Source organism: Lepisosteus platostomus, chromosome 19, assembly GCF_059453375.1.
Source record: "Lepisosteus platostomus isolate fLepPlt1 chromosome 19, fLepPlt1.hap1, whole genome shotgun sequence".
NCBI lineage: Eukaryota > Metazoa > Chordata > Actinopteri > Semionotiformes > Lepisosteidae > Lepisosteus > Lepisosteus platostomus.
The window spans coordinates 8,189,415-8,217,171 of NC_142629.1; the positions used below are offsets into that span (position 1 = coordinate 8,189,415).

At 35.7% G+C, this 27,757-nt stretch overlaps 1 protein-coding gene across 4 annotated transcripts in view; it reads right to left on the reverse strand.

The window, feature by feature from the left end:
* The window catches only part of sdk1a (sidekick cell adhesion molecule 1a), a 493,742-nt gene that overhangs the window by 179,788 nt on the left and 286,197 nt on the right, over positions 1–27,757 (reverse strand). For all 4 annotated transcript variants that reach the window (XM_088612342.1, XM_088612344.1, XM_088612341.1 and 1 more), the window contains exon 6: positions 9,483–9,616. In XM_088612342.1, coding sequence (XP_088468468.1) covers positions 9,483–9,616 — 134 coding nt within the window. The remainder of the gene's footprint in view (positions 1–9,482; positions 9,617–27,757) is intronic.

The following is a 27,757-nucleotide window of genomic DNA, read 5'->3' on the forward strand; positions in this document are numbered from 1 at the left end:
GTGACTTTAACCTCCCATAGCAAATTTGGGTAACCCTAATTCCCAACTCTTTATGGTCTGAGGACATTTATTCCACCAAATACCCCAATTGCTTAACCTGAGCCAATTTGCTGAACTAAGTTAATTAAGTGCTGCCTACAGGCATGAACCAGGCAGTGATTTAAAGAGACCACCAAAACCTGCAAGGCAGCTGCCTGGACCTACAGTAGATTGCAAATCAATGCCCTCGTGTTAATCCTTTATTAAAATTTGCAGAAGACTTCAACTAAGATTATTTCATATGTTCTAACCCCCATATACTGTATATGTAAGATGTCTATTTTATTTGTGAAAATGCATTTAAACAACAGTTATATAAAATATTCCTTTATATTCCATAGATATTGAAAGATTATATTTCGCCAATAAAACAATAAAATTCAACACTAATAATTTTTTTAGATTAGAACATCAGTGTTCTGGTCACAGTAATGGGTCAAATTAAACAAGTATGAACACTCATTTTTTCAATCAGTTATTTGCAACTTGAGTACAAATCTGTGAAGCTTTTATTATGTACGTGTCTACAGATGATAGATATAGCATGAACATTTTCTCCTCTGGTATTTTTAAAATGCTGAAGACTCCAGTCTATCATGGTTTTGCTAATCATGGAAATACAGTGTTTCCCTGAGCACCCTGCAAACCACAAAGCCTCATAAACCACCAACTGTATTCACTTTATTTAAAAGGGCTCTATTCAAAATTGCAGATGACAAGTTACCAAATCACGAATATTGCAAAGCTAAATACAATCTCTCAAAGGACAAATACGTTCAAAATACAGCCTATTAGAGTGAATGTCAGAGAGGGGAACTATAACATAATCCAAAAGCTAATACCTTATATCCATTGCTCATATGGAACATCTGGCAATGTATAAAATAAAAAAAGTAAATCAAATAAAATGTCAATTAACACCGTGTCATGGTAAAAAGGCAGTGTTTCTCCTTTACATTTCTAACCAAGATTTAAAACAATCATCATTTCAATCATCTCTTGTCCCCTGAGACAGCTTTCAGTGCAGGAAACCATCTTTGCATGAGCCTAATCGGCATCGAGGAAGAGCATTATAAAAACTTTATGGAGGTATTCATTAAATCTTAACAATGTGATTTACATCTTAAAACATTCGACATGCTGTACTTGTCTTCCTTCTCTCTCCCCCGATGGCCCATATGTCCTCAGCACTGATTTTTAATCCTGTCAATGGATTTGGAATACCATCTGCACAAGAACTTATTGTATGTCACCTTGCACTGCAGTTATTGCAACTAAACATCAGTCACTTAACATTTCTCTACTGGTCACATTCCAGTAAAAGTCTAGATTGATGTTAATCAGATAATATAAAAGCAATGGTATAAATCAGAGAACAATGTTAAGATCAAATAGAAAAGTTATTTTAGTGTTCTTTCATAAACTCTGACATGTTTCAAAATGTGTAGCTAAATGAATGAAGTACAGTTGTAGAAATGCAAAATAGTACAGATTCTCAAAGGAATGTTTTCACTTATCTAGCATTCTAGTTTAACTGCAGCGCACGACAGCTATAGTCTTTGTTTTTTGCAATTGTTTTGGAATGTTTATTTTTCCTTCATCAAGATGATGTCCTGCATTCTGCAACAGTCTCCAGACTGCAGCTGCACAGTCCTTACCTTGAGTGCAGAGCACAAACAATCTGGACTTCTTTTAACTCAGCAGTTCAATGTAGATCTATTATTTTTTAATCAATACTTCTACAAAGAGGGAACCGCAGTTTGAGATTTGCTATATCTAATGGGGAGACTAATTTAAAAAGCAGAAGCAATAACTTTAATGTTCAGGGATTTGAGACAAAGGAACTTGGCACTGCTGGAAAAGCAACATGTCATCAATACTTCATATGAAACTGGTCCCTATATATTTTACATTATTTATTTGGTGTGTATTTTTATTTGTCTGATTCATGTTTCTAGTCAGAGAGATACAGAAAATGCATATATTTAAATCCTTGTGCATTTTTGTTTTTAATGATCAAGTGCACTTTGTGAAGTACAAATAAAATGATACATCTTCTCTGTGTAGCACACCACAAATATCAGGTCTCCTACAGCTAAAGTAGACTGATGGTCTGAAGTCATTGTTACTTACCTGCTCTAACCATTAGAAAAAAGAAGTATATAATATAAATGTGATACGTGCTTTTTGGTACATTGGTTCAGTAAAAAATCCTTCAGACAAAACTGGACAATTATGTCGATTATATCATCTTCTGCATTTGACAGAAATTAGTGGTTCACATTGAATTAAACATAAGTAGGCAACTCTACATGTTGCAGTGAGTGAAAAGGCAACAAGGGAAAAAGAACAACAGCTCATAACTCAAAGCATGCTGCTTCCAACATGACCCAGGTACTGTAAATTGATCAAAATTCCATAATACCTCAGCAAAACGTCCACTCCCTTCCTAACCTAGCTGTGATGTCAGCCTAATGTATTCCACAGTTCCTAGGGGCTTTTCTTTGTTTCACACAAAGAAACAAAACTCCAGCCCACTATTATCAATGCAGTACAGCTTTAGTTGTGTTGATTGACCTTCAGTAAAATTGGGTGTTGCCCTCTTCCTTCCATTTCCCCTTCATACTGAGATGCAACGGTGTCTCTATATCCCACCTAGAGAACACTGCTGCTTCCTGGCTGTGCTTCAGCTCTTTCAAAACTTCTATTAAATATTCATAAAACAATATGTTGCTGATAGATCCCCAGTACATCCCCCAGCATCTGGTAGCACTGTTCTACATTCACTCCTCAAAGGAAGCGATCTTCCTCTTCCCTGCAGCATGCCAGCTTCACTAAATACTCCACTGTTTCCATCTCTGAGGGAGTGTTCCTGCATTTCTAGTCTCTGAGTTCATTGTACAAAGAGAAGTGCATTCTTCTGTATAACCTGTTTAGTCATTGTCTAAGCTCCCCTAAGTGACTTTTACCATAATTTACAAACAGACAGGTTCATTCTGAATTATGTTTGCATGAATTTGGCTCAGGGCAAAAATAACAGCATATGGAAAAATGCTGGGAAGCCATGTATTTTTCTATTTAGTGGAAAAGAAGTAATTACATATAGTAATGTCTGAATGTACTGTAAAACTTAAAACTATTTTATAATTTCATTTTTGTTCTCACTGCAATACTGATCTGCATGAAAAAAGCTGAATACAGTTTTTTCCTTTTGTTGGAAAGCTACAGGGTTTGTTCTCTAAAGTACCAACTCCGATATAAAACTCTGGACAATGATTTCAACAGAGAGCAATGGAGCTGAACTATGCTTCCAGCTGCTTATATGAATGAGATCATTAGCAGCAGCAAATAATGACTGAGTAGGTTAGTCTAATGTTATTTCCTTTCAAATAGCTCAAAAGTCACCCAATGTTAAATATAACGCAATGTCAGGCTTAGTTCAGATCTGGTTACAATTTAAGCTAATGGCCCAAATCAATGCTCTAAAATCTTGAAAGGAATAACTGCCCTACTGATTCCAAATGTACTTCTCAGAAATTAAGCTAAATACTGCAAAATCCAGGAAAGCTTGCACTTATTGTTAAGGTTCATACTGATTTTTTTTTCTCCCTTCAAATGTCTATCATGGGAAGCAAGGCTGACTGCTATCAATTTTGTATTTATTATTTTTGTAATACACAAATGAGAGCTTGACATCTCAATGGGAATGTCTCTGTACTGCAAATCTTTATTTACAACAAGGTTTGTTTACTGAAACGGTAGCAGCATCAGATAAAAGCTGGGGTACCTAACAGTACTAGACTTCAATACTAGCTTCTGGAGACACTTTTCATTTTGTCAGGATGTAGAATGTGATGTCAGCAACCTGAGGAACTTGAAAGAAAATATACTGTATCTCTGTTGTACCTGACAAGGAGCTATTTGGAGATAAGAATGACTCAGTTGCTATAAACAGGCTGAAGCAAACAATCACAATCTAAATGTTTCAATCTTAAAATACTTAATTAAAGTACCAAGATTAACCCCCAAAAAACTACAGTTTCAACATATTCTATATACTGTATTTCCATATAAACTGAGATTTTACTTATTTTCTTCTAAGAATCTCACATTTAGAATTCCACTGTATTTTACGTTATTTTTGAAAGTCCATTAAGATTAATATTTTTATACATTGTATTCTGCTCAGCAACTCAATACTAATCATTCTTTGTAATGGCCTGAAATGAATGGGAGGGAGATAAGAAAAATATCAATAGAATCATGTCAGTATTTTAAAGGCTCTTATTCAAGAAAGGTCAAATATCACAAGAAGTTCCTGTTGTCAGGCAACAGTTTCAGTTTCAAGTACTAATACTGTATGTCTATAAAAACTTGAAACCAAAATAGATATGTATCTAAATTAATATATTTAAAAGCTTTAGATTTTGAATAATGCTAAGAAAAAAGGTGGCTTTATTACCCCCAAAGTATATCACTGCATATTATTAATAAAGTTTAAACAAGAAGATCTTTGTAAACAAGACAATTATTTGCAACCTTGATTTTTACAATAAGACGCATCTGTTCTTGACACGTGAGTGGCAAAATAGGCACATTTCAAATAACTGTGCTTGTTAGCTGAGCTGAGTTAAAAAAAATAATAATTTAAATAACTTAGGAAATTAATTCTAAGTCTGTACAGTGCTACCTGATGGGGTCCATAAGTGGGAGATTGCATAATTTGTGTTTCCTGTTATTATTGCTACTGGCATTTTGTTCCTGAAATGATTTACAGTGCCCACAAGTCAAACTTATAGACTTGAATGGGATTCAAAATACTTTTCTACCACTTTAAAGTTGAGACTACATCACTCTTAGACTTACATTTATATTTTCATACAATTTATTAAAAAGATAGGAAAAGGTAGCAATACGTAATAAAGAATCCAAATAGAGAGTTGTAGTGTTTCATGCTTATTTTGTAACATTAATTTGCAGTCAAGCCTTTAAGAATAAAAATGCAAAAATGCAGTGCAAGCACAGGGGTTTAAGATGTGCTGTTGTGCTGTTTTAGCTTCAATTAAATAAAGACAATAATCTAAAACAACAGTAAAGCAAGATCAGCAGTGTAGGTTTTGTTTCTAATATTGATCTACTGCTTGCTTTCTCAGTATGACTAGAGGCTGGAAGTGTCTCTATTTAAAAAGGTAATAAGACGATAACTACATAATAACTACATTTGTTTCTCATATTAACTCTCAAATTAAAATTACCTAAAGCCTTGAATCATATATGTCAATCATCAAAATGCCAAAATGGAATCACGGACATGACTTTGTTAAAAAGGAAGGCGAGCAGGTTTGACCAAAAGTGTGTACTTTCTGGATGTATTAAATTTGCATATCTTATTGCATCATGGACATTATTAGTTCTAAAGAAAATTATAAATTGGTAAGTGCTTACATTTTAAATAGTTAAAATAATATTTAGATTTAATAATAACATAAACCTTTGAGATTAAGAGAACTGTATTTTGTAGGCTATAAATGTAGACATGTTGAAAAGAGGCAATAATTATTTATAGCATAAATCCCAATAACAGCAATCATAAAGTAACACTTATAAGATACAAGTCAATATATTCATAATTCAAAGTGCATTCAAGAACTGTTGTCATGGATCATTTATTGATTAAAAATACAATTGTTGTTAAACAATTCCACTAAAACACCCTGAAGCTTTATGTTCAGCAGACTATATTTCTCTTTAGACTATTGCACCCTGCCTGTTGGATCTCCACTCTGCCCCTGTCTGGATTCAATCATGTCTGCTTGTACGCTCAGAAAATACAGTACTCTGTTACATAAAAAGTGCAGGTCTTGTGCTATTGGAGAATTCGGCACAATCCAGGTTTCAAGACAGTGATGTCACCTTCCGTAACAAGCTTAGTGTCACCTCTTCTTAAACCTGGCTTCTGATATTTTATGTTACCTTAGGATTCCCTGTTTATGTTCCAGAAGAAATGGGGGAAATAAAACAGTACATAATTTTCGATCATTAGTCCAGAGCTCTTGTTTTTTTCAGCTTTGCAGTCAAATATATCATGAAAACTTCTTATATTATTCTCAAACTATCCACACGATGCAATGCTGTATCCTTGAGAAATGCTCCTTAAATTCCAACTTTTCTCACTTTGTATATCATATCAAGAATTTCACTTTAAAAATTATTTCAGCTCCTGCTCTCAGTCATGCTTTTTACTGGGAACTTTCAAGTCAAGCTGTATTAAGCGGAAAAGAGAAGCTTAGACCTTTCACATTCTGATACCTCACCATAACAGGCTGAACTGAAAGAGCAGAACACTGTATTTTTGTTTCAACGAAGTGCCACTGCAGCTTTGTACCAAACAGGTTCATGATCCATAAGGCCCCTTAATAACTTGACAGATGATATGACATTTTCAATGTTACAGGCTACTAGGTTTCATTATTTATGGATTTACAGTTTTAACAATAACACCAAGTGAAACGGGGATACGCACACACACATTTCCATCAATACAAGTGAACATGCCTAGCTACACAGGATAACATAAATTATATAATTTCAATGTGCTGCATTAGAGCCACGCGAAGCCAGGAAACGTGATGATCAAAAGTCCAGATGAAAAGGGAATGAAATACATATTAGCACAAGATGTGATTCAGAACACTGAAAGAACAAGGCTTTAGGTCAGAGGTTCTCAAACTGTGGTACGCGTACCGGCAGTGGTACGTGGAGTGCCGCTAAGTGGTACGCCAAATGACCCTGGAACTGTGCCGTGTGCGCTGAAAAATCGGGACGGGTTTTCATATTTTGTATTTTAATACGTGTCGAATACGCAGCCTACATACTACGATATAGTGCGCGCTAATACTTCAGTGGACACAAGAGATACTCTGTAATTCTATACCACTCTATAGGAATGCGTGCTACGGATGCAAGTGACCAATTGTATTTAAAAAAAGCTACTGTATCTCCAGCAAATAGGGAGAAAGGAGAATGTGCGTGATTTTGGAACTATGCCAACGTTCTTAACGCAGGAATGCATAGAAATACGTGCTACGAACGCAGGTCATCTTGTGAGCACACGAAAGCGTGATAACAGAAAAATATTTAAGAACTGTTCTAATTTGAGAAAAATACACCGAGCGTCTCTGTGTTTCGCTCCCATGCGCATGAAATAAAAACTTTAAATAAATACGGAAATAAAAACAGAAACGCAGAAAAATGCAAACTTGCTCCAGAAATTAATGTACGCATTACAACATCCACCGCGAGACCTTTGCCATCAAGAAAATGCCTGACGATTTAATATCTGTTAGACTCTGTTGTGAATTGTATCAAGGCTCGAAAAATTAATTCACATCTGCTTTGCTCAACTAAAGAGGCTCACCCCTCTCACTGAAATGGTGCTTTTTTATTAGTTGTTGTTAATGTTTTCTTTCTGTAAAACACTTTGAGAAGCCACCTTTAAAGGCGCTATATCAAATAAAGTGTATTATTATAATATTTATTATATGTATGTGTGAGTGTGTGTTGGTCATGTTGGTCATTGAGAATTTCTGGGGTTCCTATGAGATGATGGCTTGTAGGTGGTACTTGGATGCTTTGGTTGGATTAGGGGTGGTACTTGGTCCAAAAAGTTTGAGAACCACTGCTTTAGGTTATAAAGGGCACCTACCTCTTTAATTCACCTTCCCCAGGTATTTATTTGCTTTCACTTATATAGCACTTTTCTGGACACTCCACTCAAAGCGCTTTACAGGTAATGGGGACTCCCCTCCACCACCACCAATGTGCAGCATCCACCTGGATCATGTGACGGCAGCCATAGAGCGCCAGAACGCCCAAAACACATCAGCTATCAGTGGGGAGGAGAGCAGAGTAAGGAAGCCAATTCGTAGATGGGGATTATTAGGCCATGATTTGGAAGGGCCAATGGGAAATTTGGCCAGGACGCCGGGGTTACACCCCTACTCTTTTCGAGAAATGCCCTGGGATTTTTAATGACCACAGAGAGGTCAGTTTTACCTCAGTTTTACATCTCATCCGAAGGACAGCGAACGTTAACAGTATAGTCTCCCTGTCACTAAACTGGGGCATTAGGACCCACATGGACTGCAGGGTGAGCGCCTCCTGCTGGCCCCACTAACATCTCTTCCAGCAGCAACCTTAGTTTTTCCCAGGAGGTTTCCCATCCAGGTACTGACCAGGCTCACACCTGCTTAGCTTCAGTGGGTTGCCAGTTGTGAGTTGCAGAGTGATATGGCTGCTGGCTATTTATAAAAAAAGACATATTAAAAGACCTGATCTGAAACAGGAGTTTTGTGAAAGTCAGCTGTTGACAGAAGGGATGAACACAAAACAAAACAGGTGAAGCAAAACTGCAGAAGCACAATCTTTAATGGAACATCAAATTAAAGGTGCTTAATTTAAAACCCTACATTTACACACAGCCTTTAAAAGCATCATCAGAACTGTGCTTCTTACTAAGGATGACAGCAGATCTTGGCGACATCTGTCACCAACTTTTGAGAACACTCTGGTTTTCCAAATAACCTCAACAGTATAATTAAATATACCTCTGTATTACATATTGTGTGGAATATTTTGGTTTTTAATATATAAATATTTACCTAAATATTTAGGTACTGTGTGCACTTACTGTACATATCTATTCTGTATTAATAATAATAGACTGAAAAGAAATATGTTTGATTTTGGGTGAACAAAGCAATGCACTGGAATACCATGTTGAGTTTGATTACCATCTTAGCACCACCTTAATGCTTACAGCTGATGAATAATTACATGAACAAGACAATCAGTAATATACAAACATACGGTACACTGTCTTAGCAAACCTCTAACTACAAACATTGTTATTAAGAAGGACAATTCCAAAATAACAAAACTTGTAATCCCACACTGTATTTTGTAACATGGAAACATTCAATAAATATTAAAGAGCCGCCTACAGTACGTTATTCACAAAACTGGAGTAACTCATACCTCCCACAACCCTTTTGTATATTTTGCAGTGGCATAAAGTGCACAATTTACTTCCAAGTTTATGGAGATTTTCATAAAATTTGCTTTATGTTCAAAACCCTGCTTTATGTGTCTACCAACCACAAGGGTTCTGCCTTTCTGTGAAGCCAAACTTTCTCAATGGAAATCAAGCCTTAGAAAAAACACCCAGAACAAGAAGAAAACAAAAAGGGGCTAGTGACTACAACAGCAAGTAAAACAATGCTAGAGTTAAAAAAAGGAAAAAACACAAAAATACTAATGCGTTTTCACATGAGAATATTACTGGGTTTTTCTTTAATTCCAAGCAAATTAAGACTTTGGACACTGTTCCATGGTCAATATCAGCATCTTGTTTGTGTCATTTGCTAAAGTTTATAGTTACTTACTTGCTATACTCAGGTAAATGGATGGACTTGTCTTGTTTTCCCCATTCTTTTCATTAACTGCCTGCACATAGTACCTTCCTGCATCGGCTGCAGCTGTTGAGAGAACCACCAGCTGATTGTCCAAGGTTATTGCTCTGTGGAAAATAATAGAAAAGAAATCATTGTTACATGTGCATAGTTCAAATACAATTAGTGCAGATACTCCTGAGAACAGAAAAAATCCCTTTATATGATTAATTTTCTTCCAAAATGTATTTAATTTCAAGTGCTACATTAGTTTGCTATTTATTTTATTTACCACATTTCTATTTCTCACACTGATCATCACAGATGGCATTTACATAAATTCAGCTGTGAGCAGCTCTGCCCTGATGGTTTTGCTTTATTTTCAATTAAATCCAAAATCAACTTCTGGACCTCAAAAATAAAGCAGAAACGTAAAAACAGAGGAGCCCATATAAGCACTACCAATTTATATAACATTCAGAATGTACTTCTACTATAAACTGCATTATGGCTAGGTACAGACTAAAAAAAAAACTGGAATCAAATTGCTACTTTTGCTTTTTAATTGCCAGAGTTTCTTGATTCTCTCCAATGGAAATAAAATAAAGTACCAGTTTTATGCTTTAATGCATGGTTGGATCAAAGTTCTGACTTAATCTACAGTATACCCATCCACTGTAGTGCAATGTTCAATGAATTATCTTTAGCTTCAGGTGCTTTCTGAAAGAGTAGACTTACAATTCAAAAAAGTTTAAAAGAGGGGAAAAGCTCAGCACAATCTTTGCAGATCCATTAGTGGAGGATCACGCAGTTTATTTGTCTATTTGACAATCTGTGCTCCTGCTGTATATTAAATTCAAAGGGGTTGTTATTTTGTTTCCTCCCTTGACTCTAATTAATCAGACCATCAATTATGCATTATCTCTGTCTTTGAGGCTGTCACTCTAGCTGATTTGAGTATTACAGATACATTACACAGCAGACAAACACATGAGAACTCAGTGTGTGGTAAGCAGTTGACTGCTTTTACTTTGAAAGCCAGTAATTTATACTAGTGCTTTCATATATGACTAGAATATATACAACTATTATACAGCTTGCGACTATAACAAATTTGAAATGTTCTCGTTACTTAATTTGAATTTAATATTAAAATGTTAACATTTCAAACATAAAGTGACTACAGGGTTAATTTAATGACATTCAAGTGATTTTTTTTCTATATTAGTATGGACATCTTTGGAAGAGTGAAAAAAATATTATTACACACATTGGAAGTGGAATATTATATTATTTATTTGAAAAAGGCGAGATTTCACATAGCAATCACAAACTCAAAGGTCTTTATGAATGCCAGAGTGGCAGAATAATGTGTTGATTACCTCTACTGGAAATAAACAGTTTCTGAAAACATCAAATGATAAGAAAGCAGGTCCCTATTTCTCAAAACACTAAGTGTTCGATTTTCTCATTTTTAAAATGGAGAAAATCAGCTGTTCAATTTTTCAAAACTAAACTGAAAGCCCAGCCAGTGTAATATCCCAGATAATAAGTACAATATTATTTAATCAATACCTTTAACAGTGAAGAACAAGCCCAAATCAATATTTTCGTCTTACACTTATCATTTCAAACCACAGAAGTAGCTTCATACAACATGCTGCATAAACATTTTTTTCTTTTTGCAAAAGTATCATATTAGAGTGCTTTTTTTGCTTACTTTGCATAAGGTGAACTAAAACTACTGGGATAAATCCTAAAATTTAGATCTTGTAAAATATCACTAGACAGGCAACAATATTCCACTGAGGGCTATTTGTAGGACTCCAAGAACAATAGGAGCAGTTAGGCCATTCCAAAATACAATAAGCAAATATTTCCTTCCATGGATTTACCGCAAGATTCAGGCAAACCTTGTGTCTGTGTGCCCTTTCTCTTTTTTGTGAATACATGATGATTAAGAAGAAAATCTGTTAAAACAAAAAGGCAATTGCAGGAGGACCAAGGAGTGGCAGCTGGGCGATTTTGATGAAGATGTATTACTTTCCTGTCTGCACTTTGAAACCTGGCTGAGCATCTCGTTTCACAACATGAGAAGTCTGGGACACAAAGGCTCTGCTCACAGATGCCAGAGACACAGACAGCTTGAAAAGGTCAGAATAGCCCAGTTTGATTAACTTTTAATTAATTATGTTCAAAACTGAAGATGGCTCAGTCGGCATTTTATCTGCTTGTTTCTGTATATATAACAAAGTTTTATTTCTGCACCCACACAGACTGTTTCATCTACTGCTTCAACCATGTCAGCAGAGTTTACACATAAGGTCAAGTATTAATTACTGTAGGTATAAAGAAGAATATTTAATTTGGTCGGTGTTCTTTTATTTACAGTGCCTTGCAAAAGTATTCACCCCCCTTGGACTTTTTCACATTTTGATGTATTTCACATTTTGATGAACCATGATGTATTTAACTGAGAATTTTTGCCATTCGTCAACACAAAGTACTCTATAATGGCAAAGTGAAAATAAATCCAGACATTTTACTTAATTAATTAAAGATAAAAAAAACAGAAAAGAAATGAATGCATAAGTATTCACCCCCCACAGAGTTAATACTTGGCAATTACAGCTGTGAGTCTTTTTGGGTAAGTCTCTATCAGCATTGCAGATCTTGACACTGGAATTTTTACCCACTCTTCAAAATTGCTCAAGCTCCATCAAGTTGGATGGGGACCGTTTGTAAACAGCAATTTGTTAGTCATTCCACTAGACCTCAATCCAGTTGAGCATAACCATAGAATCTTCCTCCAAAAAATCTTCCTCTCACATGCCTATGGGCAAACTCCAGCTGAGATGTGAAATTAGCTTTTTCAACAAAGGCTTTCTTCTTGTCACCCTTCTGTATAAGCCAGATTTATGAAGTGTGCATGCTATTGTTGTCTCATGCACAGTTTCTCCCATCTCTGTCATGGAGGACTGTAACTCCTTTAGAGTTGCCGTAGGCCTCTTGGTGGCCTCCCTTACTACAGCTGTTCTTGCCCGGACACTCAGTTTTGGAGGACGGACAGTTCTAGGCAGATTCAAAGTTGTTCCATATTTTCTCACCGTTTTAAAGATGGACTTCACTGTGCTTCGAGGTATATTCTATGCCTTGGACATTTTCTTATACCCTTGCCCTGAATGGTATTTTTCAAGAACCGTGTCTCGGATCTGCTTGGAATGTTTCTTGGTCTTCATGCTGTAGTGTTTCCTTGGAAATGCATTAAGTGGGGAAGCCCCAGACACAGGTGTATTTATTCTGAAATCATATGAAACACCTCAGCTGCACACAGGTGCAGTCAGGTAATTCTGTGACTTGGAGAAGAGAGTTGGTTACTTCAGAGGTCATTTAGGTGTGTCAAGGCAAGGGGGTGCATTCAATTATTTTCTGTTTTTTATTTTTAATTAATTTAGTAAAATGTCTGAATTTTTTTTCACTTTGACATTATAGAGTACTTTGTGTTGATGATTGGCAAAGAGTCTCAGTTAAATACATCATGGTTCCATGCTGTAACACAATAAAATGTGAAAAGTGGAGGTGAATACTTTTGTAAGGCACTGTAGTTTAAAAAGTTGATTTAGAGTGCATAAAAAACATATTTCAAGGAATTGATGCCTTTTGTAAAATAATCTAATACAGTACATTGGACAAACTTTAAAAATTGTAAGGCAGCAGGTTGAGGAATGGGGAGTGACAGGCCATCCTCAGGCACCAGACCAATTGGTGGAAGACAATTGGTTGGGTAATTTAAAACCAGAAAGCAGAGGGTTCCAGGTGGCTATCGACCTGTCCACTCATCCCTTTGATATGAGCTACAGAAGAGAAAGAAGGTAGCAAGGATGTGACCAACCTGTGGAATTTGAAAGTGTTTTTTTAGTTTTTTTAAAGTGTGAGTATTGGAAAGAGACTTTGTATAAAGAGAGGTTTTTTTTGGATGTGATTCCAGTAAGCATTTTAGCTGTTTGGTTATTTATTCAGAAAGGATATTAATGAAGTGGGCATCAGGGTGTTTAGCATTGCAGCCTTGTAGCACTGGGGCCCTGGGTTAATTTCCAAACCTTGGAAGCCATCAGTGTAGAGTCTAGATTCCTTCCACAGTACAAAAACATGCTGGTAGTTTAATGGCTTGCAGGAAAATTGGCCCTAGGTGTGAGTGTGTTCTTGTCTGTGTTTGTGTCCGTGTGTCTGCCCTGTGATGAACTGATGTGTCATCCAGGGTGTATCCTGCCTTGTGCCCATCTCTTGCTGGGATAGGTTTTTGCTCCCCTGCAATGCTGAACTGGAAGACGTGGTTAGAAGATGGATGGATAGATTAAATGCAGTGAAGTTAGAGCTTGGAGAAAGCCAGACTTTTGTTATCTTCATGGTTTTGTTGTATTCTTGCACTGTATAAAGAAAAATGCTGTTTTTTTAACCTAGTGGCTGTGTATGAAAGTCTGTTTACCCAGACCATACTTGCCCCCCCACAAAATATAAAGGCACCAAATTTAAAGGCAGAAGTTCAGATCCAGACCAGTTCATGTTACAGCTTGAAACTTGGTCAAAGTGGCATAGATGTTTAAGGACTGAGTAATGATTCTTTGTGAACAAAGTCAAATACTATCTGCATATAAACAGACTTTATGATTAGTCTGACCCATTTGTATTCCCCTGATACAATCCTCTTGATGTATAGTAGCTGTGAGGGGTCCAATAAATAAAGGGAAGGAGTAAAGAGGATAATGGGCAGCCTTGTGTTATACCCCAAGGGATTTGAAAGGTTCTGCGATTAGTCCTTTAGTAATTACAGATGCAGCATGGGAGGTATATAAAATTTTAATCCAGTTAAGAAAGGTGCTGCCAAGCCTTAGGTGATCTGAAACTGCAAATAAAAAAGCCAATTTCACACTGTCAAAGGCCTTTTCTGCACCTGGAGACCATATTTTGTAGTAACATCACTTCATTGACTTTCTTAACAGAAAACGTCAGGTTTAAAATATTCAATAAGAAAGATGAATGTCCAGTAGGAACATAAAACACTGAACTACAGATTCACGTTTCACTGTCCTGTGCAATTTATCATTATTTTATTTTGCTTAGTACAATAGTGCATATACAGTACCCTAAGAAATTCTAAAGCCCCCTGAAACTTTTTTATTTTGTCTGTGCCACAGAATTTCCACATTTAAATGAGGATATTATTCCTCTTATCTACAAACCATACTGCACACTTTTAGGGGGAAAATCTTTTTTATTGGGAAGAGATTGAAAATTAAAAACACAAAACAGAAATATCATATTTGTACCTTTCGCAGCTCTGAGTCTTTTGGGAATAGGTTCTACCAACTTTGCACATCACGATTTGGCAATGTTTGACCATTCTTCTTTACAAAACTGTTCAGGCCTGTCACATTCCTTAGTGTACATTGTTGGACAGCAATCTTCAAGCCATAAATTTTCAATTTGATTCAGCTCGGCGCTCTTATTGGACCACTTGAGGACATGTACCATTTTGTTCCCCAGTCACTCTAATGTATCTTTGGCTGTTTGCTTCAGGTCTTTATCACCCTGAAAGCTGAACTTTCTTCCCAGTTTCAGCTTTCTTGCAGGGTGCAGCAGGTATTCCTCAAGGACTTCTGTACTTCACTCCATTCATTGTCCCTTCTATCCTGACAAGTGCTCCTGTCACCGCTGATGTGAAACATCCCCAGAACATGATACTGTTGCAGTAAGTATGGTGTTCTTTGGGTGATGTGTTGCAGTTGTTTTGTGCCAAAAGTAATGCTTTGCATTTAAGCCAAAAAGTCTCATTTTAGGTCTGCGAGACATATTTTTTTTTATCACTTTTGCATTATCACTTAATGCTTTGTTGGCCTTTTTATTTCCAGTAATGGCTTCCTTATTACAATCATGCCATACAAATCAGATATGTGGAGTGTACACTTTGACCAATCTTGGCCATAAAAGCCTATACCTCTTTTGAAGCTGCCAATGGCCTCTCGGTAGCCTCACAGCTCAGTCTGTTTCTTTCTCAGTTATCTATTTTGGAGGGACAGACAGATCTTGGCAGGGTCTTGGTGACGTCATACACCTTCCACTTCTTAATAATCATCTTGACCACGCTCCAGGGGATATTCAAGGCCTTTTAATTTTTTTTATATCCATTACCTAATCAGTGCCTTTCCAGAAGGGTTCCCAGAATTATCTTGAAAGCTTCTTATTAATAACTACCCAGCAGGCAGAAACTGTAGACACTGCTGAACTTATCCTGAAATGATGTGAAATCACTACAATTGGAAGTCAAATAACTTGGTGTGTGATTTGAAGGCAATCGATTATACATGAGCTAATTTAGGATTGGCATTACATGGGGCTGAACACCAAGCTATTTCAGATTTTTTTAATTTTCTACATTTTTCTAGAATATTTTTCACTTGAAATTTGGGGGGTAGCATGTGTAGAATAATGAAAAAATGCATTCTAGTTCCAAGCTATAAGGCAGCAAAAGGTGAAAATTTTAAAAAACAGGTAATAGAGTTTCTATAGGAGGTTCTGGAGCGCATCAATACAGAAATTTTGCTTAAGGGAAAGATCAACAGACTCCGGCTCACTTATTTTGGTCATGTGATGCGATCAGATTCATCGGAGAAAGCAATGATGCTTGGAATGGTCAGTGGAACAAGAAGACGAGGCCGCCAAAGAACGCGGTGGCTTGATGCCATCAAAACGGACACTGGCTTAGGCATAGAACAGCTGAAAGGGAAAGTCCAAGACCGGAAAGTGTGGCGAGAGATGGCCTATAGAATCGCCGAGAGTCGGATCCGACTGACCGGATAACATCATCATCATCATAGGAAGAACCTGAAGAACCTCACACGTGAAGAAGGCTCCACGGCCGAAAAGTTGTGTTCTCTTTCTTCTTTTTCAGCATGGAATAAACCTATTACTTGTTCCTTTGCAGCCTACGCATGCTGACGCAGCTACCCACCTGAACTACTATCATCATAGGAAGTCTATCAAGTGAACCACAGGCTACAGACTTTATTTAAAGATTTACTGTGTGCATCCCAGACATGCCAATGACCACACTATGAATGGCAGCTGCAAAAAAGGTACAGTGATGGATATTCATTACCAGAACATCACACAATATTACCATAATTACAATTTGGGAGGGTAGTGGGAAGGAAGTAATTTGGACAGTAATTCAGTGGAGGTAGGAATGAGAAATATGAATTTGCACAGAGAATACAGTAAGCAAACAGACATAGTGTTTAAATGACTAGGGCAATATAGTGACTTTCAAATCCTACACTTTCTTCCAAATTATCCCTTGAAACTAACTAAAAAATTACAACTTAAGAGACTAGAAACAAATATTTTTTTCGAACAAACCAGCCATTCTTTCCACATGTTTTTAAGTTAAAAGCAGAAGCTTGAATGATCAATGTGGGACTCACTGTACATGTACCAATAATCTGTACTTTGGGAAGGAGAAATCCCCAGCTAAACAGTTTCAGGTGGACTGCTTAATTGCCACATAATTAAAATGAACACCGTTATCAACAATAGAGGTCAGAGCCATCTATTTCAGCTGTTTCAGTATCTTTCCATACACAAGCCATGCTGCTAATACACTGATCAATCACTCAATTCAAAACATCAAACCAAGTTCTGTACGGAACACTGTAGATATTGCTTTTTTTTAATTAGCATGACGGTTGTTAAAGTTAATTTATTTCCATTGCTTTTAGTTTAACATCATCCACATGTCCTTTAGCTGACTTACATATATGATAACAGAACAACATTTACAGTACAGTACAATTCACACACACATAGTATATCTAGGCATTATGGATATTTTATTTTATATATTAGTGATATATGCATTTAGGAAATGATCCACATTTTTAACAACTTAATTCAGATTTGTTCTAAAATACAATGATAATCCTTACAGGCCCACTTCGAATTACTATGCGCTATCCAACCCCTATGCAAATAGAGTCAATTACTCTTCTTAGGGAACTAAGTCTCCTTTTGCATCATGAACAGTAATGGTTCCTTACAGCTTACACTTTCCCTTAAAACATATCCTACAGGAGCCTAGCCAAAGTACTGGCAATTGTACAATTAGACAATGGCTCTAATGCCAAGAAAGCTAAATGGTCTGAATGGCTTCCTCTTGATTGTATTATTGTATAATTGTATATTATATATTATTGTATAATTATATATTATTATTAAGAGTGTTCCTAATATTATTCTAACAACACTCAATATACTCAGCAAGATCTGACAATCATAGCTTGTGGTTAATAAGACATCCAGGTGCTACATTTCAGATTCTTTTCTGGTTAAAGATTTTTTTGTTAAGGCTAATCACTTTGAAGCTCACAACCCCCTCAATGGTGTTGTTTAAGATATGCATTCCTCGGTAATCAAACGTTTGGCACATCTTTGACCAAGGCACTACAACTTTATTTTGCCGAATGAGCTGCTGACCAGTTTTTGTTAAAGTTATGGGCAGTCCGACCGGGAGTTTTAGGTTTGGAAATAATGCAAAAGCTCTATTAGCCTAAAGATCGGCACAATAAAGTATTCAGTCCACTCTTACCATGCCTACAACATGTATGGATCTCATTTATCTACCTGTTATGTTCAAACTTAAAATAAAACGTATTTGTGTAGATTGTCTAAAATACTTGTGTGTAATATGTATATTCTCACAAAAAACACTTCTGCAATAGCACACATCTAGCATTAAGTTAATCCTCTCAATAAATATAATTTTGAATATAATTCAAAAGCAGAATTTAAACCAAATCTTATTTGGTATTTATGTGGATCTCAGTATCAAGAAACTGCAGCAAGTTAATGTATACATTTGTCTATACTCTATAAAATCTTAAGCCGAGTGCAAATAAAAAGGGACATTTTCAAAGGATGTAGTACTAAACATTTTTAATAAAAACACCTTAAATGCAAAATATATATTTAAGAATAATAAAAATACAACTGAAGAATTGCGTTGTAAAATACAGTAGTTAAAGGTAATGAATTTAAAGTAAGAACAGGACACTTACTGATTATTATTTTACAGATAATAATAGATTAGCTACACACAGAGTAGACATAAATCACCATATTAGGAAGAAATGTGAGGAAATGTACACAGGCATTTGTGAAAAGTGCTTTTGAAAACTAAAAATATCCATTATATTACACAAAATGTTCTTTAAAGATCACAACAATTTAAATACCTCATTATTTCAAAACCTTAAAAGTTCATTGGCCTATTGAGACTGACATTTTTAATCAAAACTGTAAGTAATTCAAGAAAGAACAGCATCTGTAGAGAGCACTGGAAGCCTGCTTTACTGATTCATGTTCACTGCAGCTAGCAAAAATGAAATGAAAAAAAAAACCATTAAACATAACCATTGCAACCTGCAAGCAACTGTTAAGGAAATCACAATAGGTAACTGTACGGCATACAATATTTTATTGTTCAAGTATTCCTCCATCATCATAAACTTTATTGTATTTTTCAAAGGTTTGCAGATACAGTACAAAATGTATATTGAGGCAGGTAATTAAAATTTCAGCATTTCAAAGGACCTTGTATTTCTTACAAAGTTCATGGAATGCATGTTGTAATTTATGATGATGATTACAGACTGTGCCTGAGACATGCCTACAAATACAGTAGTAAAGGAAATGTTTCCAGACTCATTATACAGCCCTTGTTTTAATGAGAGAATAGAGCACAATAAGTAATGAGTAAGAGGGGACTTCTTGCCATTCAGATCCTAATAACCAACTTATTTAGATCAAACAAGATCATTAAACCTATACAATGCACAAAGACTGCTGTATAATAAGAGTAAGGCATTCAGGAATAATAGCCTGGCTAGAATCATCTGTAAGAATTTGATTAGTGGTTAGAAATTCACAAAGTTATTATAAGGAAAATGAAAAATTCATTTTTGGAGCAGGTGCACTGATATTTTATTGTCCAGACATTCATTGCACTGATTAACATCTGTCATAAACAGGGTTGATCGTCAGGAGGTCTGCTGTGAAAGTCACAGGCTAACAGCATGGTTGGCCACTGCTGGAAGAAATACAAGCTGTACATCTGCAGCACATGTTATGCACCAGATTTGGCATACTGTCTTGTGGGACTCTGTTCCATTCCTCTCCTAGGTCCTGGACAAACATGCTTGTTTGCTGGTCTCTGAGTTGTATAAGTGCAACATGCTATACAGGTCTGCCCACAAATGTTCAATGGAACTGAGGTTTGGTGAATGAAGCATCTAAAATAGGTCATATTCTCATCTTGTAAGAAAACATTTGTTATACAAGCAACATGAGGATGTGCGTTTTCATGCTCTGTCTGGATGATCCCAAAGGAATAGCAGCAAACAAAGTCTCAGGACTTGTCCAATGTAAGACCATGAGGCCAGGTTGCCATCAATCATTAAAGATGATGTTCTGTACAGAACAGAATACAAACTCCTGCTGAGCACAATAATGGTGAGCAGTTACTCACACCACCTCACTCTATAGCATTAAAGAACACTGGTCAGCACTGGGCCTATGTGTGGTCATCTGGTCTGCAAACAGTGACCGTTAAGCAATCCCATCACAGCTGAAATTCTGGTGTGGCAGCCCGGTGTTTCTTATTCAGTAAAACCGTCACTACAATAACAATCACATTCATTATTCTTGGCTATCATTGACAGAATGCGATTGGCTGTAACATCTGGTTAGAAATTGCAGGCTGCAAACACTCTAGACAGCAAACAACAGTACTCTGACTCAATCCATTCTCTGGGTGGTAGAGAAAGGTAAAGCTTAGAGAGCTTAAAACAATGGGTGTCTTTTTGAGGTGTAATATTTCTTTTTTTTCATTTACAACAGTGGCAGATAGTGCAGAGACAAAGTGAACTAATAACAGCGTTAACAGAAAGAAGAGGCAGAGGACAATTAGTAGTTCTTCAGTGTGCTCTTTTCTCATTCACAACAATGAGGAGCCATTGGTGCCCAAAAATTAAACATATCTCCATTGCCATGCTCAATATCTAGTACATAGGCACTAAACAATGCAGACACACAATTGTATTTGCGTTTCCTTGCATCTGGGTTATAAACTCAAGAGCAGCTTGATGAAGTTCAGAGGTTAGGTTTCAAGTTGCTGTTCTGTGTAGGTTTCAACACAACTCGAAAAATAATTTTCCTCTATCCCTTTAGGCACTATTCTGAATATGGAGATATACGAGAATTGAAATCATCAAGATTGGGCTCTTTCTCTGTTCTTAATTTTAATTAATTATTCAATGTTGCTAATCAAGTTGCTTTGTAATTTTGACAATTGTAGTTTAAAGTTTTTGGGAAATACAACACTGTCATTGCAGCCAGTAAACCACTGAACATTCACATTTATCAATCAAAGGTTTAATAGGTTAAATCAACTTAGCACCTGTATCCAACTGGAAGTAATGAGTAACGAATTAATAAAAATGATGCCATAACATTCAATCAACATATAAATTCTGTAAGACTTAACCTTGCCAACTGTGGGGTTAACATTCCAGAAAACTGATGTGGTTTGCAAAAATATAGATGGTAAATACTTGAGTATAAGATAATTAGGGAGTTACGTTCCCACAGCCCCTGTTACACTCATCAATGGTCAGTAAACATTAGATTTAATCAAATAAATTAACACATACAGTGTTAGCCTCAGGGCCTGAGAATTTGAAACTCTGATCTTCTTTGCAAGATCATGTAAGATAGGTTTGTAGTAATTGATATTTTTCTCTGTAAATAGATATATGTCTGTTAAGCTCAATAACTGACAAATCATTTGTCATAATAAATTCATCCATAAAATCCATACGTGTATGTCAGCACTGACAATAAATCTCTTCTAGAGTTAGCAAAACTGTTTTCTTTATTACATCTATATACAGCATAATTGCAAAGAAGGGTGAAATTCTAGGACTTGCAAGGCTTCCTCAGTTAAATGTCAATCACCCTGGTAATCAAACAAAGGTTTTGTCAATCACTCGGCCAATCAAAGAAGCAAATCAGAGGTCATCTTTAAGGAGCTGTCATAAATGTTTAATAAGATGTAGCTTCAATGTGTTTCTGAGAAGAAAGAAAAACAAATGTACTGTAAGTATAGTTAACCCCGAATGGTGAAAACAAGAAACTATGAAGATAGTTCAAATTCTTTAGTTCATCCTCAAATCAACATATTATGGATCTACATGGACCTAATTTTCACTGAGAGGCTGGAATTTTGCTGCATGTGTGTTTTAGGAGACAGTACAGTTTGTTGAGGAGCACAAACCTAATACTATGGCTGTCAAGCATTTTAGACAGCAGGTTTAAAAAACATTTGCAAAAAGCTATGGAGAGGTGAGACATTTATGAACAAAAATCTGAACGTTACCTTATGCCAATCCTCTTTTATGTATGCTACCTCACAATGCTTAAAATGGAATATTAAAAACACTCTTCTTTTATTCTACTAATTTTGTCTTTTGTATCGTAGAGCATAAATAAATCATTTACAAAATCGAACACTGTAGGTTCACAGTGTTTTATTTATACCCAGACTGATCATTATTGAACTGTGGCTATTAAAGGATATTTCTAATGAGTGGCACTTGTCCCAGTTAAGCTTGGTTTGGAGAATTTCACTCTGTATTGCATTTTGTCTGTAAATAAGATTTCAATGCAACATTTTTTTAAATGTACAGTAACCTCCTGGGTCTCATTAATAACTTCACTTCCAACCTCTTGTTAAACCTTGTTTGCTGCATCATTTTTCATGCAGAGGATGATAAAGACTGGAATAAGATATTCCTGTGGAACAGATAAAATAATCAATTGTATGCAAGCAATCCTCACTAGAGAAGTAATGACTGAGAAGTCTGAAAGCCCACGGCAGTAAGCATGTTTTATTTGGCATATTAATAACTATAAAAGGCCAATGTTTCCTGTTCAGTCCACAAAAAATGTTCGTTTACAATAACCCTTAGGTTCACCACAAAGTTTCAACACAATTGTATTACTCACATACTGATGTGATGCCCATTGCTTTTCTGTTCCATTCTTTGCTTGTTATACATTCATTCCACTCAAACTCAATCTCATCAAATCTATGGCTTCAAGGTCTTAATGTTTTGACAACGCTGACTAGACATGGTACAACATAAATAAACATGCAATAAAAAAGGGAGATCCTACTTTATTGAATAGTCTAATATCTGCCCTGCAGACAGGGTTACATAGAAAAACTGCTTTATTTCTTCTTTAATTTTTTAATGCTATAACATATAACATGGTGAAAAGTTATATCTCACCATCATATATCCTGACACCCTGCAAGATATATGGTTGTTAACTACTGTGAGAAAATTTAAATTCAGACTCCATATCACCATGAACACAAATAATATTTTAGAATGTTTATAACATTGTCATGGGTGTTTTTCACAGCTTTAAGGGAAAACTTAAGATTATGACTCTTTATTCACATACTGTATGAAGAAAAAAATATTTTCTGCCACAGAAAACATTTTAGCGTTAAACAAGATAAAAGAAATTACAGCATTCCTTTCCACAAACTTTCAAATGACCTCAGGTTAATACAGTACCAACAGAAAACAGCAATACCTGTCTTTAATATTCAATTGAGAACCACAGGGACTCCAAAACATGCACTTTATTTACAAAACTCGAAAAGTTGGGTAGTATAAACCTCTAATGTTACTCTCAGAAAATATCAGAGAAAAGCGAACAAAAAACAAAGAGATATTTCTGGCCCTGATACTCGTTATCTTTTGTAGTAATTGTTCAAATTTGCTCATTTTAAAAACCATTCTCTGGGGGTGAAGTGTATTTCATTTACAGTACATGGTCATTATGTATAATTATCATACACTCATTAAATAATCAAGTGAATTAAAAAATAATAACTGGTGGGATCCTCTTCAGCTCAGGACAATGGACCTTGAGAAGACTGCAGAGCTCATTAAAAACCTGTTTATACACAGGACACTTTAATGGAACCCACTGGAAGCACAGCACATAATTCTTAGGGAGGAGGTTACATGTGGTCAGTTAACTTGAACTTTGAAATATTAAAGGGCATCATCAATCTGAAAGTGGCCAACTAAGAAAATAGGACATAGTATATCCCCGGTAATAATAATACTGTTTTGGTGTACTTTTTACATTTTTTATGATGTTGTCCCTTGTATTACATGAAACCAAACATTATCATGAGGTTTCCCACATTAAATATAATTCCCAATATTAAGCTTTTGTCACAATGTATCTGCATGTTGTTTGTAGATTTACTGTAAATTGGGACTGACAAAGTTTAAACATTTACATAATTAAAAGCTAACATCTTCTGGTATCCATTTCAAAATAAACATCATTGTTTTGAATGAGCTACTTTCAGTTATAGCAGCAATAATACTAACAACAATCTGGAGAGAAAAGTGCTATACTCTGCACTTACTACCAGGGACCTAATTATGAAGCAACATTAACCTGACAGCTACAGGGAGCCCTGTGGCAATGCTGCTGCACATTTAAACTACCTTATAGTCTGTATTGTGTGATCTATTTGTCATAATTTAAATACATCTATTATTATAATTATTTTTAATAGTTTAGATATTTCAGATATGGGGGATAGATGCTGCAGCAATTCCCATAAGCCATAAACAACTTCTTTTGTTTCCAACAATAGATCTTTAATGTGTTTAGAGGTCCATAATGAATAGTAATACAAGAACCCATGAAACTAACTTTTTTATTCACAATACAAAGATTAACTTCCACAATAGAAAAATGAGACAACAGCAAAAAAGTGCTACTCCCATCTTCAGGGACAAAAGGGAAAAGTGAGTCAAAAGCTGAAATAATATTGAAAACATAAAGCAGAAGGGAAAAAATACATCACACACACAGAAACTCAAGGGGTTCCCTTGCCCAAAGAAATAAAATGTGTGTGTGTGATTAATAATATAGCTACAGTAATAATTCTGGAGAGCTCACTAGTATTAAATTAAAGGTCAAGTAATAAAGACTTGTTACTACATCCAGTCCCCAAACCTATTAAGGGCTCCACATGTTAAATATACGGGACTAATTAAGAATCTGAAAACATGTACCACTGTTCAAAAGCCATGACAAAATCTATGTTTAAAAGTCCTGGCAAATTCTATCTCTTCTGAGACTAGTGACATTTATGTACAGTGGCTATTGAAATACTGTCCTTAAAAACTGTAAGAGATAATGTATTGGACAACCACAGAGCTCCCATTCTTTGCTTTTGGCTTTTAGCTTCCCATTAAAAGTAGCACATATGCTGCTTTTGTTTTTGAGCTAGAATATATTATTTTTTTGTGGAGTGGAGAAGAACCTTTCACCAAACCAAATTAGACTAAACATGTCTCAATTGTTTGTGCTGGTTGGTGCCATTTGAACCAGGATTTGTGCCATTTTGGATTGTGAGATCTTAGCAATTCTTCTGTCAGGGAATTGAATTTATAGTTTATACAGTTTATTGTGTGTATTATGCATGTGTATCTTGATCCTTTGTTAGCTTGACAGTCCTGAAGTAATTGCATCAAGGAATGCCTGAACACAATGCCACAAACAGTGCTATTAAACTCATTCCTGCTTAAAGCTTCCCTCTGTTATCAGTTTTTCACTTGACCTTAAAGAAAGGATAAAGATCAGAAATAAGGACATTTTTAGACTGAAAAGATATGGTTTCTTATACAATAATACTTTGCTTAGTGCTATTTCTGTTAGCATTGAGCAAACATAATGCTCTCCTGGCCATTTTTTAAATTATTCAAAAAACACCTGTATAAGAGCAGAAGGAGTGTTCATCTGTGACTCACATACAGGCCAGGCAGAAGTACTGTAACTACAGCACACTCAGTGCAGGCTGTAGTTGTGCATCCTGCTACTATTTGAGCTAAAGGGAAGAAGCAATGAAAAATATATGCAAGCTCTTATCCAATGAGAGAGCAGTATGGCCAGGGCCATTTGTAATCACTCATCCACTTCTATGTGAGTACAGAGCTCCGCTGTGCTGTGATCTCACTTATTTTGCTTATTAGTATTCCTGTGAGCCACAGCCTGGCCCATCCTATCAGATGTACTGTAACTCCTTCCATTAGTCTCCCACTGCGGTTGGGAGTAGGAGTTGGAGAAGTGAAGGCAGACAGTGGTTAATTTAAAGCTCTGTCAAAATGCACAGGTGTCCAGGAAAATTTGTTCTTCTGTAACTATACAGTCATTTCAAAATAAAACACCTTTTTGTAATAAAATTGATTTTTTAATTACATTTGCGATACAAATATCAGTAATACCATTACCGATACCCCAATAAATCACTCATATGTTAGTTACAGGTATATGCAAGAAATAACACTCCTGAGAATGCATCTCCATTGGACTCATGCTGTAACTGCCCCTATTAGCCCTAATTTCACACAGCGCTCTTTTCTCTGGAATGCATCCCCCATGCTAAGTGAAGTATTACTGTATGTCCTCCATTATAACTCTATCTCACCCTGTAATTAGTTCCAAGAAACATTTATAGTTTGAAGATTTTGTTCATGGACATCTAGGTCTACACTCACTATGGAATTATAAACTACTTTTCTATTCAACAAATCACATGACCAGTCACCTTTATACAGCTGTTGGCTATAATTACCATAGGTTACGATTATTGTGTGATCAATCTCCAGCCTACAATATGCCACCATAGATACCAAAAAATAAGAAAAAATACGCATATTAAAAGCAGCTGAAATGTGATTGGCTTTTGGCAGCCATGTTTTCTAATGTGTCGATTTGTTTCAAACAATCTTGAGATGCAACCTGAGATACTCTATGTTACTGCAACATTTTGCTCCAATTAACAAAACATTTTGAAAAAATATTGTTTGAAAGTTATATGACAAATTTAATATGATGGCCAAAATCAACCGTTTAACAAGTCTAAATCTTGGACATGAAGTAAGACAATGCACCAAGTTCCAGATCTATACTTTCACTGGTTTAGAAGAAGAATTTTTTTTAATGAGAAAACCCATTAGCTTCACAGAATACACATACCAAACAAATTGTATGAACAATTAGCTTAATTTCCATACTCACCATAGTCTCCATATAATATCTAGGAATAACGTTCGTGAGTCTGGCAACACTGTACCATCACGGTATAATGAAATACTGTATATGCAAATTACCCACACCTTCAATTTAAGTATTTCAGAAGTATTTGAAAATAACATTAGAAGAAAAAAAAACAATAATAATAATATGGTTCCAGAAACGTTAGTTCTTCTGCCCCCCTAATAATCTGCAATGTATACATTGGAAACAAAAATAAATGTGAACACTTCCTGACTTGATTTTCTTTTTCAATTTTACACTCCTACAGATATGCAACTAAAGCAAATAATATATAATAGATAAATAGATCAAACTAATTGATAGACAGTTTTTCACTGTACCAGTAGACAAACACTGGTTCACATCAGCAGATTTAGGCTGGAAAAAAAAAACTCTAAAAGATGCATCTAATTTTTAGGGATGTTTTTTTCTAATAAGAAACAGTGCAAGTGAGAAGAGGCCATTCAGTCCATCACCCAATTCACATGTTCCAGATACCCACAATTTCTTGATGAAAAGAAGTGTTTCTTATTATCTGTCCTGAAAACAATTCCTAGTTTCCAAATGTGAGACCATGTCCTTTATTTCATTATCATTAAAGAGGAAGAAATGTTTCAGGTACTAGGAGCACTCAATATAAATCCCTAGGGCATGATGTTTTCTCACCAAATGTGTGCAAGAAAATTATTGACTCAACTCTTCAAACATTAACCATAGCCGCCAAAGTAGGGGTAGTACCTGTGGACTGGAGAAAAGCCAGTGCAGTGCCCATTCACAAAAAAGGATGACAAAATTGAACCAAGTAATTATAGACCAGTACGGCTGACTATCTTGTGACAAACAAATATAAAAACTATCCAACTGCCAATATGGAAATAAGATCTAAGGTAATAATCAACACAGATTGATTAAAGGAATTTCAGAGGGTTTTTGATAACTTTTCTAAAAAAATATGAAATCTCAAATTATAGACAGCCTTCAGTGAAACACAATGCATTGAGAATTGATTAAAAAAC